A 16,800-nucleotide genomic window follows, 5' to 3' on the forward strand; every position below is an offset into this window, starting at 1 on the left:
CTTTGGGCCTATTTACCCTGGGCAACACCAGGTACATTGCTATTATACCATATAGCCAACAGACTAACCAGCGAGTGATATAATTGAGCAAGTGATATAATTGAGCCAACTAGGTCAATATGTGGCCAATAAACTAAAAAGCTACACAAAAAAAACTGACTGAAAAACAATCCACCTGACAATAATTGTCCTTAATTAAGCATGCAGAGATTATGCACAGCATAACTTTGATGACAGATTATTTTATAACAGTATATTATGTTTAATGTTGTTTTATTGTGTTCAATACAGTATCTGGCTTAAAGTCCTGTTCGCAATTTGGTGTTAGGGGAGTTTCTCACCTGAACTGAGTCAGTGGGTCCCTAGACATGAAAAATCACCGAGGTGCTCGTCCGCCATAGTGCCACGAATGGCGCAATGGCCAAATCAAATATGGCTGCCATCGGCTATGATGAAAATCCAACTTTTCTGTTTCTGGGTGTATATGCACATGTAATACCTCTATTTGGACTAATTGTGGTGTGGGGAATTCATTTCTGATATTGTTTTGACCAGTTTGGGTGATTAGGACCTCACAAGGTCATGGTCAAGGTCATTTTGCTATTCCGAAGACTGTGGGCCATAACTTGGCCATTGTTAGGAGTAAAAACAGGTGCAGTAGGTCTAAATCAACTAATGCTGACATGTATAATTCATTCCTGACATTGTTTTGACCATTAAGGATCATCTTGTCTTTGAAATATCAATGTCAATGCCATTTTTCAAAAACGATTTTGTTCATTACTTGCACTTTTATAGTATTCTTTGTAAGTTTGTTACTGTTTTATAGTAAGTTTGTTTTGTTTATAACAAAATACATACTAGTGCATGAGAAATACAACAGGTAAACATCCACATTTAACTTTAAAGGGGGGTTTTAAATGGGTGTTTAAATGAGCAAAAAGACTATTTACGAATAAAAGTGACAAATAAAATCACACAACAAAAGCACACACAAAATTAAATAACAATTTCCCTCAAAGTGCAACATATTGTGATTGTGTGCATCCAAGTTAGTATGATGTGTTTTTTACAGGATGTATTTGCCATTGTTCCATGGCAAAATATGATGCACCGATATCCATCAGCAAGGCAGCCATATCCTCGAGAGTCAAAGTGTTCCTTGCATCCATCCATGTTCCATTGGTTCTAGTCTTTCCTCAGGTTCCTTGGCTGTTGCAAGCAGGTGGCAAGACATGCACTAGAAAGGTGCCTTTTGTTGGTCTCAGCAGTTGTACTTCTCTGCTACCAATGCTGTGTATTGTTCTGTCAAGGTCTCCAAAGTTAGTTAGATATTGTATTCGGTCAGAAGCCATAGCTGCATGCTTAGTCCCCACCTGGCCCATGCAGTCATCTCCAGTTTCCAAGGCATAATGTCCCCTGATCACTGTCTTGGCTAGTGGTGCTCCAAGATGAGAGACTGCTTGATGCTGTAGAAGCATGTGCCGCTGCACACCTAGTGCCATACTTCTACCAGATCTACTTAATCCCCAGTGTATCACTACGACAACTCTCTGGGGTCCACTCATAATCCTGCCGACCCATTATTCCCTCCATTAGGTTAGGGTTATGGGTAGGTTTAGTTATAATAGGGCCAGTTGACTCCACATGTACCAGCAGCTTGGTGACAGCCTCCTCAATCTAGTTCAATCTTTGGGATCTCTTCACCTCCAGCCCCTTTTGCAGGGAGCCACTCATCGTCATCAGAGATAACAGAGTCGACAGACGCACCCATCCCTAATCAACAAATCACAAATTCTGGGTGTCTGAGGAGAACAAACAGCTCTCCAGCTGTGTGTTCGGAATATGGTGTCCATTCAAGCTTGTGGCAATGTAGGTAGAACGGCTGCCTTGGAATCTGAAGGTTCCAGGGTCGATTTCTGGCTCCTCCTGCTTATTTGTCGAAGTGTCCTTGAGCAAGACACTGAACCCCTAACTGCTCCCGATGAGCACCTTGCATGGTTTCATGGTGTGAATGTATGTGTGAATGTGTGTGTTAATGGGCGAATGTGAAATACATTGTACAGCGCTGTGGAGAAGAGCGCTATATACTGTAAATGCAGTCCATTTACCAATATCAGCTCTGTTGTCTCCGTTGATGATGTCGCTAGTGGAGAAGAGATCCCAGACATCTTGAATAGGATTGAGGAGGCTGACACCTGGTGCATGTACAGCCTCCATTATAACTAAGCCTATCCCTAACCTTCACTAACCTAATGGTCAGAATAATGGGATGTCGGAACTATGAGCGGACCCCAGAGAGTTGTTGTCTCCTTCACATTACTGCTATACTACACCCCATATTCCCAAGCACTGGGGATGAAGGAGATCTGGCAGCAGTATGGCACTGGTGAGACTCACTTCACTGCATCAAGCAGTCTCATCTTGGAGCACCACTAGCCAAGACAGTGACCAAGGCACATATGCCTAGACTGCATGGGCCAGGTGAGGATTAAACATGTAGTTATGGCTTCTGACGAGTACAATATCTAACAAACTTTGGAGGGGCAAAGACCTTGACAGAACAAGACACAGTATTGGTAGCAGAGAAGTACAACTGCTGAGACCAACAAGGCACCTTTCTAGCGCATTTCTTGCCACCTGCTTGCAACAGCCAAGGAACCTGAGGAAAGACTAGAACCAATGGAACATGGAACAGGGCATGACATAAAGGCTTGTCCTGTTGTCTGGGACAAGTGCCCATACTATGGAGTGGAGGGAGCAAGGGGGGTCATTAGCCGTCCTTTTGTTATTATTTCAATGTATGACATTTTTATCCAGACAAGTGACTTTTGTTCCCGGACAAGTGAATAGGAAATATACTTGTCCAAAGGACAACTGCATCAAAAAGTCAATGTCAAGCTCTGATGGATTGAAGGAGCACTTTGACTTTAGCACACTCCTGCCATGTCTAAAGCAAGACACTCGACACTGATGGAGTTCTGTGCATCATATTTTGCCATGGAACAATGACAAATCCATCCTGTAAAACACCTCATACTAACTTGCATGCACACAATCACAATATGGTGCACTTTGAGGGAAATTGTTATTTAATTTTGTGTGTGATTTTGTTGTGTAATTGTATTTGTCACTTTTATTCGTAAATAGTCTTATTTGCTCATTTAAACACCCATTTAAAACCCCCCTTTAAAGTTAAATGTGGATGTTTACTTGTTGTATTTCTCACTAGTATGTTTTTTGTTATAAACAAAACAAACTTACTATAAAATAGTAACAAACTACAACAAATACTATAAAAGTAATTTAACAAAATCGTTTTTGAAAAATGGCATTGACATTGATATTTCAAAGACAAGATGATCCTTAATGGTCAAAACAATGTCAGAAATGAATTATACATGTCAGCATTAGTTGATTTAGACCTACTGCACCTGTTTTTACTCCTAACAATGGCCAGGTTATGGCCCATGGTCTTCGGAATAGCAAAATGACCTTGACCATGACCTTTTGAGGTCCAAATCACCCAAAATGGTCAAAACAATATCAGAAATGAATTCCCCACACCACAATTAGTCCAAATAGAGGTATTACATGTGCATATACACCCAGAAACAGAAAAGTTGGATTTTCATCATAGCCGATGGCAGCCATATTTGATTTGGCCATTGCGCCATTCGTGGCACTATGGCGGACGAGCACCTCAGTGATTTTTCATGTCTAGGGACCCACTGACTCAGTTCAGGTGAGAAACTCCCCTAACACCAAATTGCGAACAGGACTTTAAGCCAGATACTGTATTAAGGGGCCACAAGAAACATAGAGGGCATGTATAGCTGCTTTGTTAGCAGGAGAAACTACAACACATAGATGGAAAGCAACTGATTATTAATGTAGTCAGATTTTTTGAAGTTGAAGTTTTGAAGATCAACTTTAGAATGAAGCCATTGTTTCAGGTATATAATGAGCAAAACAAATTGTCATTCAACTATCATGTAAAACCTTTAATTGATGGAATACAGAGAAATGACCCCTGGCCTGATTCTAAATCACAACAGTCAGTATGAACACAGCAGGCCAGGGTCTGACCCAGTCAGAACCTTTCACCATCATATTGAGGTCGTTTCATCTCCACTGTGCTTCAATCAGTTACATTAACAAGAGAGATTTTACTTAATGCACATTAGCTATACACCGTCCTATAGGTACTAAATATGCATATACAGGCCTTATAACCATCAGTCCTGTAAAATCCTCATTATCTATCAGCCCTTCACCAACAGACCGTGTTCTGTTCAGGGGAGTTAAGTCGGGCAGGGAGTATAATAATCGTCAATGCACGAATTCCTACGAGCTGGGTGGCATCTGTCAGCAGGGAATGCTGGATGGGAGGAGTAGGACGAAGGCTCTACGTCCTCCCGGTGGGGGGCTCCTCACTGGCAGGTGAGTCAGTACGATACAACAGCAGTGTCAACACGCAAACGTGTGTGGGGAGGAATCAATTGGCAAAATGACTTTTTAGGGGCAAATTTTGTTTGGTGTACTTTACCCATGAGTGGCTAAAATGACATTCACACATTAAGCCAAAGTGGACCAACGTTATACATTTTGGTGTTGACACTAGGTTGAAAATGGTATACCAATATAAAGGTTTTATGACCATTGGGTACATAAAACATCCAAGTGATGCAGAACTAAAATATATAACTTATTTCGAGTGATGACTGACTTGGAGACATGGTTTTCTTGGGTTACTTTTTAAAGATTTTCAAGTTTTGATCTGTCGGCAAAAGGGCTGGAGGGAAGCAACAGAGGTGTCCTGAAGTCCTTGACCGTATCCACAACATCTCTAGCCCTGTAACCTATCCAGTCCATCAGCGTACTGAAACTCATCACTGTTCTCATACTCCAGCATGTCAAGGGCCACTTCACAACTCTCCTTGACCACACGCTCCCCGTCTCCACAGTAACGCTGCAGCACGGTGATGCAGTCATCTCGGCCGATGGAGCCCAGTGCTTCAGCTGCCTCGTGGCGAACCATGGGGCTTTCTCCGGAACGTTCCAGGGCAGCCTGCAGTGCGGGGATCGAGGCTGGGTGCTGCATCTGGCCTAGGACATAACCAATCTCATGGCGGAACAGAGCACTGGAGCACTGCAGACCTACAGGAGACAAAGAAAGTGCTGCTTCAGCAGTGACCTTAGCACGCTGGTTGAACAAAGACAAAGAGACAGCTCTACATTGATATTTTATTAGAAGGAGTATATGCATAACGGTATTGCAAAATGAGGGGAAAAGAATTAAGGAGCACGTTTCATAAAAATACTCACTATATCCACACTTTTTGGGCATGTGCTCTTTTAATTTCTAAAAATGTGTTTGTGGAAGCTGTGCTACTTAAAAAGGGTAGTACTTCATCAACTATCTTACCATCTCCCAGTGCTAGTACTGCCTCTTCACTGCCTAGGTTACGCAGAGCAAACATGGCTCTGTAACGTTCAAAGAGTGGAAGGCTCTCGTCCAATAGGGAGTCTCTTAGCTCCTTGACGCTCTTCCTGGTTGCAGGGGGTGCGGGGTCAACAGAGCAGTATGGGTTGGGGTCTTTGACGTCACCCGCATCCTGTTTCTCTCCTCCACTTTGCAGCCACTCCAACCGACGAACAGCCAGCTGGCATGTCTCTGCCACCTACAAGTTAGGAGCAGAAAATATACTGTTTTTCATAACAGCTGTAGTGAAAAAAAAACACACACACACTGCAGCATGATTCTTCAGAGCTGATGCCAAATCAATCATACCTTTTATGAATTGGCTAAACCATCCATTGGCTAAAAGCTGTCCATTATATAGGAGGTACCGTATAAACCAGAAGTAGTTGTTGTACAAGAGAACAGTTGGTGGCATGGCCAACATCCTTTTTGTTTGCCAACCACCAAAGAGGATTGGTACTCCCTTCGGCCTTTGTCTAATTAACTCATTTGCTGCCAAAACCGAGGAGCCCGAGAATTTCCCGTTGTACGGCCCTGCCATGCCCGAGGAACCCGAGAATTTTTGAAAAAAAAAAAAAAAAAAAAAAAAAAAAACATTTTCAAAAAAAAAATTTTGACCCCAAAAACTATAGTAGGCATGATAGCGATCGCGAAATCGCATGTTTAACCCCCATAGCAACCCCATCTTTCAAGCATGGCAGCCATCTTTGTTTACATTTTAGGAAAACATAGTGGCTGTTGTCTCATTAATGCCTGAACGGATTTCCATTCGGATTTTTTTGTTTGAAAGCTGTGAGCAATGTGGACACACGTGGTGCATGATCTAGGCATGGGTGTGCATGATCCGTGCACTATGAATTACATGGAAGTCTATGGAGACGAATGGCAGGATTGGAGTACGAAGGTATTGTTAAATGGCAGCAGATGAGTTAAAGGCTTTTTAACCAAGTCCTTGCTCGAGTGTGCTTAAAGTTTGGCCACTTGATGGGACCGCTCTCATCTTTGCCCATTTGATGGGACCCTCTTCATCTTTGATCCTGTATCGACTTTGTGAGCACTGTATCACCACCTGGACTGGAGTCTTCACCCATTGTACTCTAAAAAGCACTCGGCTCGCATTTGTTCTAAGAGTGAGCAATGTTCTGTATCCTTTCATACTAAAATAGTAAATAATACATAGTAATAAACTGATATAAGCCAAGGTGTTCCATATAAATTACAGGTAAAAAGAAAACATCCATTTTCATATTTGTATTTATTTTACCTTCCTCGGAGTGAGGAGGAAGGGTTTGTACTGTGTATTTCAAGAAGTCACAGAATTTGGCAGACAGTCTGAAAGGTGTTTTCCTACTTAGTGTCCAACCAAGTTGTACTGAAGAACCAGGTAGACTGTAGAGGCCTTATGAGTTCAAAATGCCACCTAGTGGATGGAAGGTGAACAGTATATAATTTGCCACAGGTTCAATATACTGTAGCAGTCAGTTAGTGGTGACAAGTTGAGCAAATTGTACAAATGGTCAGCAGTGGAAAGATTGAATGTCACATCTAACTATTAATTTAATGAAAGTCTGTCCACCATCCGCCTTCTGACCGTCTGTCTGCATGCTGACATAACTGATACTAAACAGTGTCGCCACCATGGTAACAATGCCCAACTGACATCAACAAAGCCCAACTGACATCACTGACTGACATCACTACAGTGCCCAAATTTGGAGATGACATCACAGACTGGCCTGGACACGGAGCACCATATATGGGCATAAAAGAGTACCAGCCAGACAGACAGATACAACGGGTATTGCACAAGTGGACATCGATGGTGACTATTCTGCCCAACGGGCACCGGACTGGGTTCTCCAACATTACTTCTGAGTCCTGACTCCTACATTCAATAGTATGTTATAATTTAAACTAAAGCAATATATTACTATAATGTGGCAAATATTTGTCTAAACTTGGTATGTCCTAATGATGTGACGAGTTGTTTATAAAATAAATCTAGAACACTACAGTTTACAGTTTACAGTTTAGGCATTTAGCAGACGCTTTTAATCCAAAGCGACTTACAATAAGCAGATAATACAACAAGATAACATGTCAGAACATTAACAACAATATAACAATGCATATGAATTTCAATCTAAAACAAAAAATCAGTTAAGAGGAAAAGAAAAAACAACACACTAGGGTTCATGTGGTTAAAGGTTAGGGTTTTTGATTAAATAGCCGGTCAGGGGATATGTTCCTACCTCTATGACAGGGTCCCGACTATATTCTTTGAGCAGGTCCAGAACTACAGGGTCAGCAATTGCTCCCAGAGCCTCGCCTAGAACGGACCACAAGCAGACACATACTCATCAATTAGTTTGAATACTCATGTCATGACATTACTCTGTGTGATCTGTTCCATAAATTGATAACATGAACCCCAACACTCCTATTCTGGGCATGTGAAAATAGGCAAACATTCTGGGAAAAACTGTGAATATTTGCAGACAATAGAAGATCTACAAGCTTGCGACAAGCTGTGAACTTGCACATATATAGCATTGGTTCTCAAACCTTTTTGGCTGCAGTATAGAGCTGGGATACCCGACCGAAAACGCGTGGGGCCCGACAAGCCTGACTGGCTCGGGGCGGACGCATTTTCATAATTAATTGTCGGACGTCGATTCGGGTTAGACATATTGTTGAATAGCCTCTGCCTACCTATGACATGCATCATGCACTCTCTCTGATGATGCACGGCACGCAGCGTGTGGCACTGTGTGTGCTGCTCGCAATAATGCTGCAGCCACGGAGACATAACTCGAAGCATGGAAAAGTCCCACGCTGAGGTAAACGCGTTGTTGTGGTTTGATTGGAAGTGGCGTGCCGCTGAATGGAGCTCCTAGCTTGTGTTCCCACTATTGTCCCTTGCATTGGATGTTTATTTTTCGGCGCATGTGCAGTCGCAGTGCACTGTGTCAGCCTCGTCCGTCCATCCGTACAACACACATCACATCACCCAAGTAAATCCTGGCTTATACTTCTTCATTGCGGGGTGTTCCGTGCCAAAAGCTGATCTACAAGTTCACAACACCTCGCATCCGCGACACGTTGTGAGGCACAGAAACTTGCAGAATGAGTGTGCAGCAAGCCGAGTCACTGCATTTAGACGTCCAGCGCAGCGAGCGCACGTTATTATTTTTATTATTTAATAATCGACGTAGCCTACTATTTACTTTCACAAACTGTGGCTTAATATTCACATTAAGGTAACAAGCAGCCTTGCACTGCACATTAGAACAAGTTTGCTAGTGAGTCAGTGTAAATCAGTGGCTTCCACAAAGAAAAAGAAATGAGGGGAAAAAGAGGTGAAATCTAAGGGCCTCTCAGCACAGGTCGGACGCATTTTGAAGATTAATGCTCGGACCTCGATTCAGGGCGGACAAAAAACTGTCGGACACGTTTCGGAACGGACAGACAAAATGGGCCCGATCCCAGCTCTACTGCAGTACCCCCCACTGATTTCTGAAGCTGAGTACCCCCTTCCCCTGACTACAGCATTTTGCTTAGAACATTTTACATCAAAAATCCAGTTCCCAAGCCAATATTTTCAAAATAAACCGGCGTAATGGCAAATAAACATTGCTTTCTATTAATTCATGTGATTTGGTTTAACAATTTACAGATGAGCAGGTTCACACAAAGACTCTCAATGTTTTATCATTGACCATAACACTAAAATGTTCCCATTTTCTAGTTTGTTCTCACGTACCCCCTGCAGTACCCCCACATATCCCTAGGGGTACACATACCCGCATTTGAGAAACACTAGCCTTACATTAATTCTCTCCTGTAGTAGCTTCTGCTTTGATGACGTCTATGGCTACAGGAGAGTCTTAACGCTTTGACAGACAGGTCGGGAGTATGGTCTGCAAAACTGCTACTGCGGCTCTACACATGCATACATGCGAGACATATCTTCCGTACAAGTTCTGCAAGGTGTATGCGACTTGTACGGTAGCCTTGTTTAATGTATAAGTCCGTATTGTTAAATAAAATGAGTTTTTACCAAGTGTGTGTCTTTTCCAAATCGAGCAGCTCTGGTCTGGTTAAAGATGGCTGCACTTATCACGTGACGTTCATCCATTCCCCCATTCGTTCATACAAGGACATGACGTATGTGTATAGGGAATAATGCTTCCAGCCACCAACGGGCGCTGTTGCAGCTAACATTGTAGCAAACGAGGAAAAGCTGTAGACTTGGTAAAAACGAATTTTATTTAAAAATACGGACTAATACATTAAACAAGGCTACCGTACAAGTCGCATACACCTTGCAGAACTTGTACGGAAGATATGTCTCGCATGTATGCATGTGTAGAGCCACAGTAGCAGTTTTGCAGACCATACTCCCGACCTGTCTGTCAAAGCGTTAAGACTCTCCTGTAGCCATAGACGTCATCAAAGCAGAAGCTACTACAGGAGAGAATTAATGTAAGGCTAGAGAAACACTGTTATATAGGGTTGAAATAAACAAGATGACTTGAATTGGTCACAAAAATGAGAACCTCGTCAGTTATCAGGGGAGTGTCTCTGCATTTACTCGATGCATCTTGAATATGATTCTGGCATCATATTTCAGTAGCTGTTGTTAGTCTGCATCTATGTGTGTACCTACCCGCCTCATGCCTGACCATGGGCTCTTGCTGTGTGTCTTTTAGGACGGTGATTAGCGTAGGTATGGCCCTTTTGTCCTGCATCTGTCCCAGACAGTAAGCCAGCTCGTGTTTCAACAGAGCAGATTCATCACAGAATGCCTTGCTGATCCACTCTATGGCTTCAGCACCTAACAGAGTTCAGGAGTAAACAGATACAGTACATTACACAAGCTCTAGCCATCTGTCCTCGCAAATTCACTTTTCACAGAAGTTCCCACGGGAATTCAGGAAAACATTTAGCTAAAATGTGCACACAAAATCTATAAAAGCTAAATGGAAAGTTCCTTTAACAATTCTGCTCTCCAACAGCTGTTAACTTCCACCTAACACATGTAACAGTTTTTCTTTTTTTCAAAACAATTTGCGACATGTTTCCGAATATCCCCGAGTATAAAATGGGGTTGAAGTGGTTAAGTTGATTTTGAAGCAACATTAACTAATTTTGCTGGGAGGACCCTCCTCAAGGAGGACCACTTGAGGAGGGATAACCACGGTTATTAAAGTACTTTTTTGGAGATATGGAAATGAACACCATTTACTGTATATTGAAATGATACAACACAGGGATTGAATAGAGTAAGAAGATGAACAAGTGCAATGGTGTGTTACCAGAACAACATGTTATTTACCTCCCAGGTTCCTCAGAGTGAACAGTGCTCTGAAGCGTCGGGTCAGGTCCTCTCCTGAGTCCACCAGCACCTGTCCTACTGCTGCGATTTGATCAACGCTGGCCATACTGGGGACAGAGATGCAACTAAAGTCTTTCAATTATGTGGCAGTGTAGTCTAGTCTCAAACTAACCTCTAACAACAATGTTTACTGTCCAAGTATCAGGTCTTCTTGCTAAAAGAAATCATCATCAGTAGGCAAAAGGCAATAGTGTTGCCCTGACCCTAAGTCCAGACCTGTCGATACAGACTGGTATAATGTTGCACTGCAATGTTTTATTCATTCTGGGGAGCTAGTTAACATTACCTGGAGACTGGGGTTAGGAGGAATGTGATGCAATGGCAATGCTCACCCGCACATATAACTAAGCTACAGCAAAGACCAACTACCTTTAATATCAATGAATAAGAGAAGAATTTCAACAAATGAATTAGATTAAAAATAAACAAACAATTCAGTTTCAAGCCAACGTTCAGGTTAGGTCTTGTAATGTGAGTTTAGTTAGTATCACAGCAGGTAATGACATTTACGTAATCTTTGACTTGTGGTTTCACTTACAATTCCCTGTTGCTATTCATACCAATTTGGTCAGTGGTCAGTGGTAACAGACTAGTGTAGTAGCAGCAGCAGTCGACGTGAACGGTCGCATCTTTTCGTTCGCTCCGTCCAGGGACAATGGAAAGGAGGGATACTTTTTCTTCTTTTTTTCCTATTGTTTCTTGTTTGGTTTGCCGACTCGTATCTCAGTTCACCATGGAACGCTCATAATTGTAGCCTATATACGGAGATTTATGTGCGGGATGGAGAGGAATCACGCAGTGTTTTTTCTCCTCCACATTGGATCGGAGCCAAAACATCTCGGCTTCGGTAAACTGACGGTCCTTGGGACGCTGCTGTTGACTAAGAACAAACCCCAGATAGGCAGAATGGACAGGCGGTCCATCATTTACTTTATCCTGCTTCTTTCTGGTGATATTGAGGTTAATCCAGGTCCCGTAGTCACTCGGCAAGCCGCCCGTCTCACGAGGGAACTACAGCTGCTTTCCGAGACAAAGAACCCCAGCGGAGGAAACATCGACACGGGTTCTACTGGTGACGAGTGCTATGGATGCCCACCCGGCTCTCTACAGCAAAGCTCCAACATCGAGGCTACTCGTGACCAGCTCGCGGCCGTGGTGTTCGAGCCGCCGCCCGATAAAAACAGCGCCGACGTTGACCTGGATGTCCCCCTGCCGCCCCCCCCCCCCCCCCCGTCACCGAGGATGCTGGTGCCCAGTTCGCAGCCGCTAGATCGCCGGAGATGACCGTCGAGCCGGATGCCCCCCCGCTGGTCCCGCCACCCCCCAGGGATCGAGATCAGTCGTGGCTGGCGGCATATCTTGGCTTTGAAGCTGTCGGCGCCGCCACACCAACACCCCGTGCGGTCGAAAAGGCATGGATCTCCTCCTGTTTGAGCTCCCAGTCAACAAAGGAACCTGGCCTCCCCCCCACCCCCACCCCCACCGCTCCCCCACTTCAGTCTCAACTACAACCGGACTATGATGACCACCTCCCCCCCACGACAAACTTTCCTGTCTCGGTCCAAGACAAAGAGCCCCCCAGCTCCGACGTTGGCTCGATCACTACAGAGAACATGCACTCTGTTGTTTTTGCGAAACCAGGACTTCATCTAGTCCATTTAAACATCAATAGCTTGAATCCCAAAAAACTGGAGCTAATTAAGGGAATGATTCATGGCGGTAAGGCAAAGATTTTATCCTTCTCTGAAACTAAACTTGATGACTCGTTTACAGATGCTAGCATTGAAATTGCCAACTACACTGTAATCAGGAATGATAGAAACAGGTGGGGAGGCGGAGTTTGCATGTATGTACATAATGATGTCAATTTTATTCCCCGTCCAGACTTACACCACAGTTCTCTTGAAACTGTATGGATTGAGGTAATCTTTGAACATGCAAAAAACATACTAGTATGCGCTGTCTATAGACCACCTGATCAGAATGATTTCTTTGAGCTGTTTGATGAGAGCTTAGCAAAGGTGGACGGTACTGAGTATCACATTTTGGGCGACTGGAATGTGGACATTTTGCGTAAAGACGCACCCATGTTCAAGTCCTTTGATGGGTTATGCAATCAATACAGCCTCACTCAGCTTGTCACAGTACCCACCAGGGTGACAGAGCACTCTCAAACCCTCATAGATCTCGTCGTAACCACTGACAAGTCCAAAGTCACCGCTAGCGGGGCTATTGTATGCGGTCTTAGTGATCATTATATGATCTACTCTACCCGAAAAATACACAAACCCAAGGCTAGTGGCCACAGAACTGTCGTTGCTAGAAGCCTGAAGAACTACTCCAGTGAGGCTTTTAATCTCAAACTAGCGGGTGTAGACTTTTCCCCAGAGCTGCAGTGTACAGATGTCGAAGAAGCATGGCGCGGTTTTAAAACCAAATTGACCAATGCTCTAGACGACGTGGCCCCCTTGAATACCACCAGGGTTAAAGCCCGCCAAGAGCCATGGTATAACTCAGATATTGCAGAATCAGCTAAACTCAGAGACAAAAAATACGATGAAAAACGAAAGTGCTGCAAAAAGCTCAGGAAAAAATTCAACCCTGGCCTCAAAATCCACGTTGAGCATCTTACTGCTCAATGCAAGAGACTTAGAAACCAGACAACCGCCCTAGTTAGATCCGCCAAAAAAAACTACATCGACGACAAAATCGATGAATACAAAAACAAACCACGAGACCTATGGAAGTTGCTTAACAACCAATTAGGCTTAAAATCAAAAACCATATGCCACAACATAAACATCAAAACGGACGCCGCTCTCATTTCTGACAAAGGTGAAGTGGCTACCCATCTTAACTCATTAAAAGCCAACCCCGCGATGTCGCGGGAAAAGTAATAGAGTATCTATAGTGCCATCCACGCGATGTCGCGGGAAAAGTAATATATTACTGTAACGGCGAGTAAAAATACCTAGTACAATGGCCGACGCTCCGGAGACGAAATCCGCGCTGATTTGTCATCATCACGGCTCCACGAGCACACAATAGTCATCCCATAACATTGAGGTGGACGGCCGATCTCATCTTTAATGTCCATTATCTCAAAACTACACTTTAGAAGCTAGGATGGAGGCAGATGCTCGCTTATTTTACACAGTTATAAAAGCTCCCGGTCGGCCATTACACAACTCCACGTGGACACGCATCGGTTCCGGCGCACGATCCGATGACGTCAGACCGGAAGTACTTCCGGTCTAGACTTCTGGCCTTCAAAATAAGACAGCGGCCGTTAATGGGGCCGGGAGGGGGCACTCTGGACCCCCTAATCCGTTAATGTCCTGGGCTCAGAATGAGTTAACAAAACCTTTACCACCACAGCCCGTTCACTGGTCAAAAGACTGGTCGCCCCATCTGGGCGGTATGGTGAAGAATTTGTTAATACATTCTACAAAAAACTGGGCGTCAGTAAAGACAGCTTTAAACTTTCCACAGTGACAACTGATGAAGTGTTTAAAAAATTGAGCGCCCTACCTCAACACAAGGCCACTGGCCTTGATAAAATCCCAGCTAGATTTCTCAGAGATTCAGCCGCCACCATTGCTCCAATCATTACCCACATAATTAACCTTTCCATCGAACAGGGTCATGTCCCCCAGGACTTCAAACTAGCAAAAGTAACCCCCCTGCACAAAAAAGGTAGCAAACTAGACCCTGGAAACTACCGCCCCGTTTCCATTCTTAGCTCCATATCCAAAGTCATGGAGAAAATAGTCTACGAACAGATTGCAAGATATCTCGATGAGAATAATCTGATTTACGAGTTCCAATCTGGATTCAGAAAATCCCATTCCACTGACACATGCCTTCTCTATTTGACTGACCAAATCAAACGCGAAGCGGATCAGGGCAAATATAGTGGCATGGTCATGATGGACCTCCAGAAGGCATTTGACACCGTGGATCATGCTATTCTGATTGAGAAACTAAAAGCCATCGGTCTTGACAGCGCAGCAGTGAGCTGGATGCAATCTTACCTGGTGGGGAGGGAACAGGTGGTGGAGATTAACGGTACCCTGCCCCCCCCCCCCTCCCAGTAAGCTGTGGAGTTCCTCAAGGTAGCATACTGGGACCTCTGTTGTTCCTAATATACGTGAACGACATGGCATCTGCTTGCGACTGCAACCTGTTCCTGTTCGCGGATGACTCGGCTCTCCTAGTCTCGGGCAAGGACCACTTGCAGGTTGAAAAGACACTTAACTCTGAACTGAGTAAGATCTGCACATGGCTTAACGACAACAAATTATCAATTCACCTGGGCAAAACCGAGTCCATCCTCTTTGGATCAAATCATAACCTCAAAAAGGTAGAGAACTTCACAATCAAAGTGGGTGACAAGGTCATAACACGAAAAAACGAAATCTCTTACTTAGGATGTATCCTTGAAGCTAATCTTTCCAGCGAAAAGATGACTTCAAAAGTAATACAAAAAATCAACCAACGAACTCGTTTCCTACAGAGGATCGCCCCAATGGTCAACTTCAACACACTGAAGACCATAGCTGGTGCAATAATCCAGCCCCTCTTTGACTATGGAGTCCACGTATGGTATCGTGACGCCCCACAAGCCCTAAAAACTAAACTCCAAACAGCCCAAAATAAACTAATTAGGGTCCTGCTTAACCTTCCCAATCAGACTCACCTCACCGCTACTCACCAGTTAAGAGTGGGGTGGCTCAGAGTAGATGACAGAGTACAGCAACTTGCAATGGGACTGGTGTACAAGATACACTACACCACTATGATACCCAAGTACCTGTCAAAATACTTTATAAACGTTAAGGATGTCCATAATTACAACACCAGAGGCAGTGCCACAGATCACGTTCAACCCAGAGTCAACTCAAAGAAAGGGTCGAACTCGTTCTTCTGCTATACCACAAAAATGTGGAATGCCTTACCGAAGGCCATAAAGGAGTGTGGATCACTAGCATCCTTTAAAATTGCCCTAAAAAACCACTTACAGGCAGCAGCCGTTCACAACTGGTAAAAACCTAGCCCAACCCTACCCTCCCTGCCCCTTCCTTGTATATACTGTACATACTGATTGTTTAGACTTACTGTTACCTGCCCCTTCCTTGTATATATTGTATATACTGTACTTACTGATTGTATAGACCTACTGTTTTTCTTTTTCTTTCTTTTTTTCTTTACATGTCTACTGCATAGTACTGTGTTCTATTTGTCTGTCATTCAATGTTATATGAGATACTTAAATGGTTTCCTGTTGAAATAAGCTTAGTCTTTTCATGGATCTCCTTTTAGTAGACCTTGTACCAGTGAACTGTACCGTCATGAATCTGTACATTTTCCTATGCAAACTTCTAATAAAGCCTTCAATCAATCAATCAATCTATTTAACTCTATGGCTACTAGCCCACGTTGCTACTAGCAAGCTAGGCTAACGTTACATGACCACCAGTCTTTCTGTAAAACGTTGGCCAACTCAAATGAGTTGGTAAGTTTCTCCAGAAAGAAAAAGACAACAACTAAAAGTAAACAGTCCACACTCGGGTTGACATGATAACTTCACTACATACTCACTTTGAGTGGTTCAGGAGGACTTTACTTCATCTTCTAGAGTTGGTTCCAGCTGTTTGACCAGACAGTCTCTCACTAAACATGCTTCCTCCAACAATATAGTCACTCCTTCAAAATAAAAGCTCCCATGGTAGGCGAATATATTGGACTATAATCAGTGGTTCTCAACCTGTGTGTGTGTGTGTGTGTGTGTGTCGTGTGTGTGTGTGTGAGTGTGTGTGTGTGTGTGTCGAGTGTCGTGTGTGTGTGTGTGTGTGTGTGTGTGTGTGGGGGGGGGGGGGGGGGGGGGGGGTCCCCAGATGATTAGCTTAATGTGAAA

At 43.7% G+C, this 16,800-nt stretch overlaps 1 protein-coding gene across 1 annotated transcript; it reads right to left on the reverse strand.

Annotated features, from left to right (window-relative positions):
- Positions 1-3,835: 3,835 nt before the first annotated feature.
- On the reverse strand, positions 3,836-16,571 carry LOC308281093 (deoxyhypusine hydroxylase-like). The gene is made up of 6 exons (XM_080721178.1): positions 16,485-16,571; positions 10,824-10,930; positions 10,155-10,322; positions 7,738-7,814; positions 5,429-5,684; positions 3,836-5,160 (listed from the first exon to the last, which is right to left on the reverse strand). The coding sequence occupies exons 2-6, from the start codon at positions 10,927-10,929 to the stop codon at positions 4,850-4,852; spliced, it is 918 nt and encodes a 305-aa protein (XP_080577304.1). The 5' UTR covers position 10,930; positions 16,485-16,571; the 3' UTR covers positions 3,836-4,849.
- Between the last annotated feature and the right edge of the window lie 229 nt (positions 16,572-16,800).

Source organism: Nannobrachium achirus (assembly GCF_963921795.1).
Source record: "Nannobrachium achirus genome assembly, chromosome: 1".
Taxonomy (NCBI): domain Eukaryota; kingdom Metazoa; phylum Chordata; class Actinopteri; order Myctophiformes; family Myctophidae; genus Nannobrachium; species Nannobrachium achirus.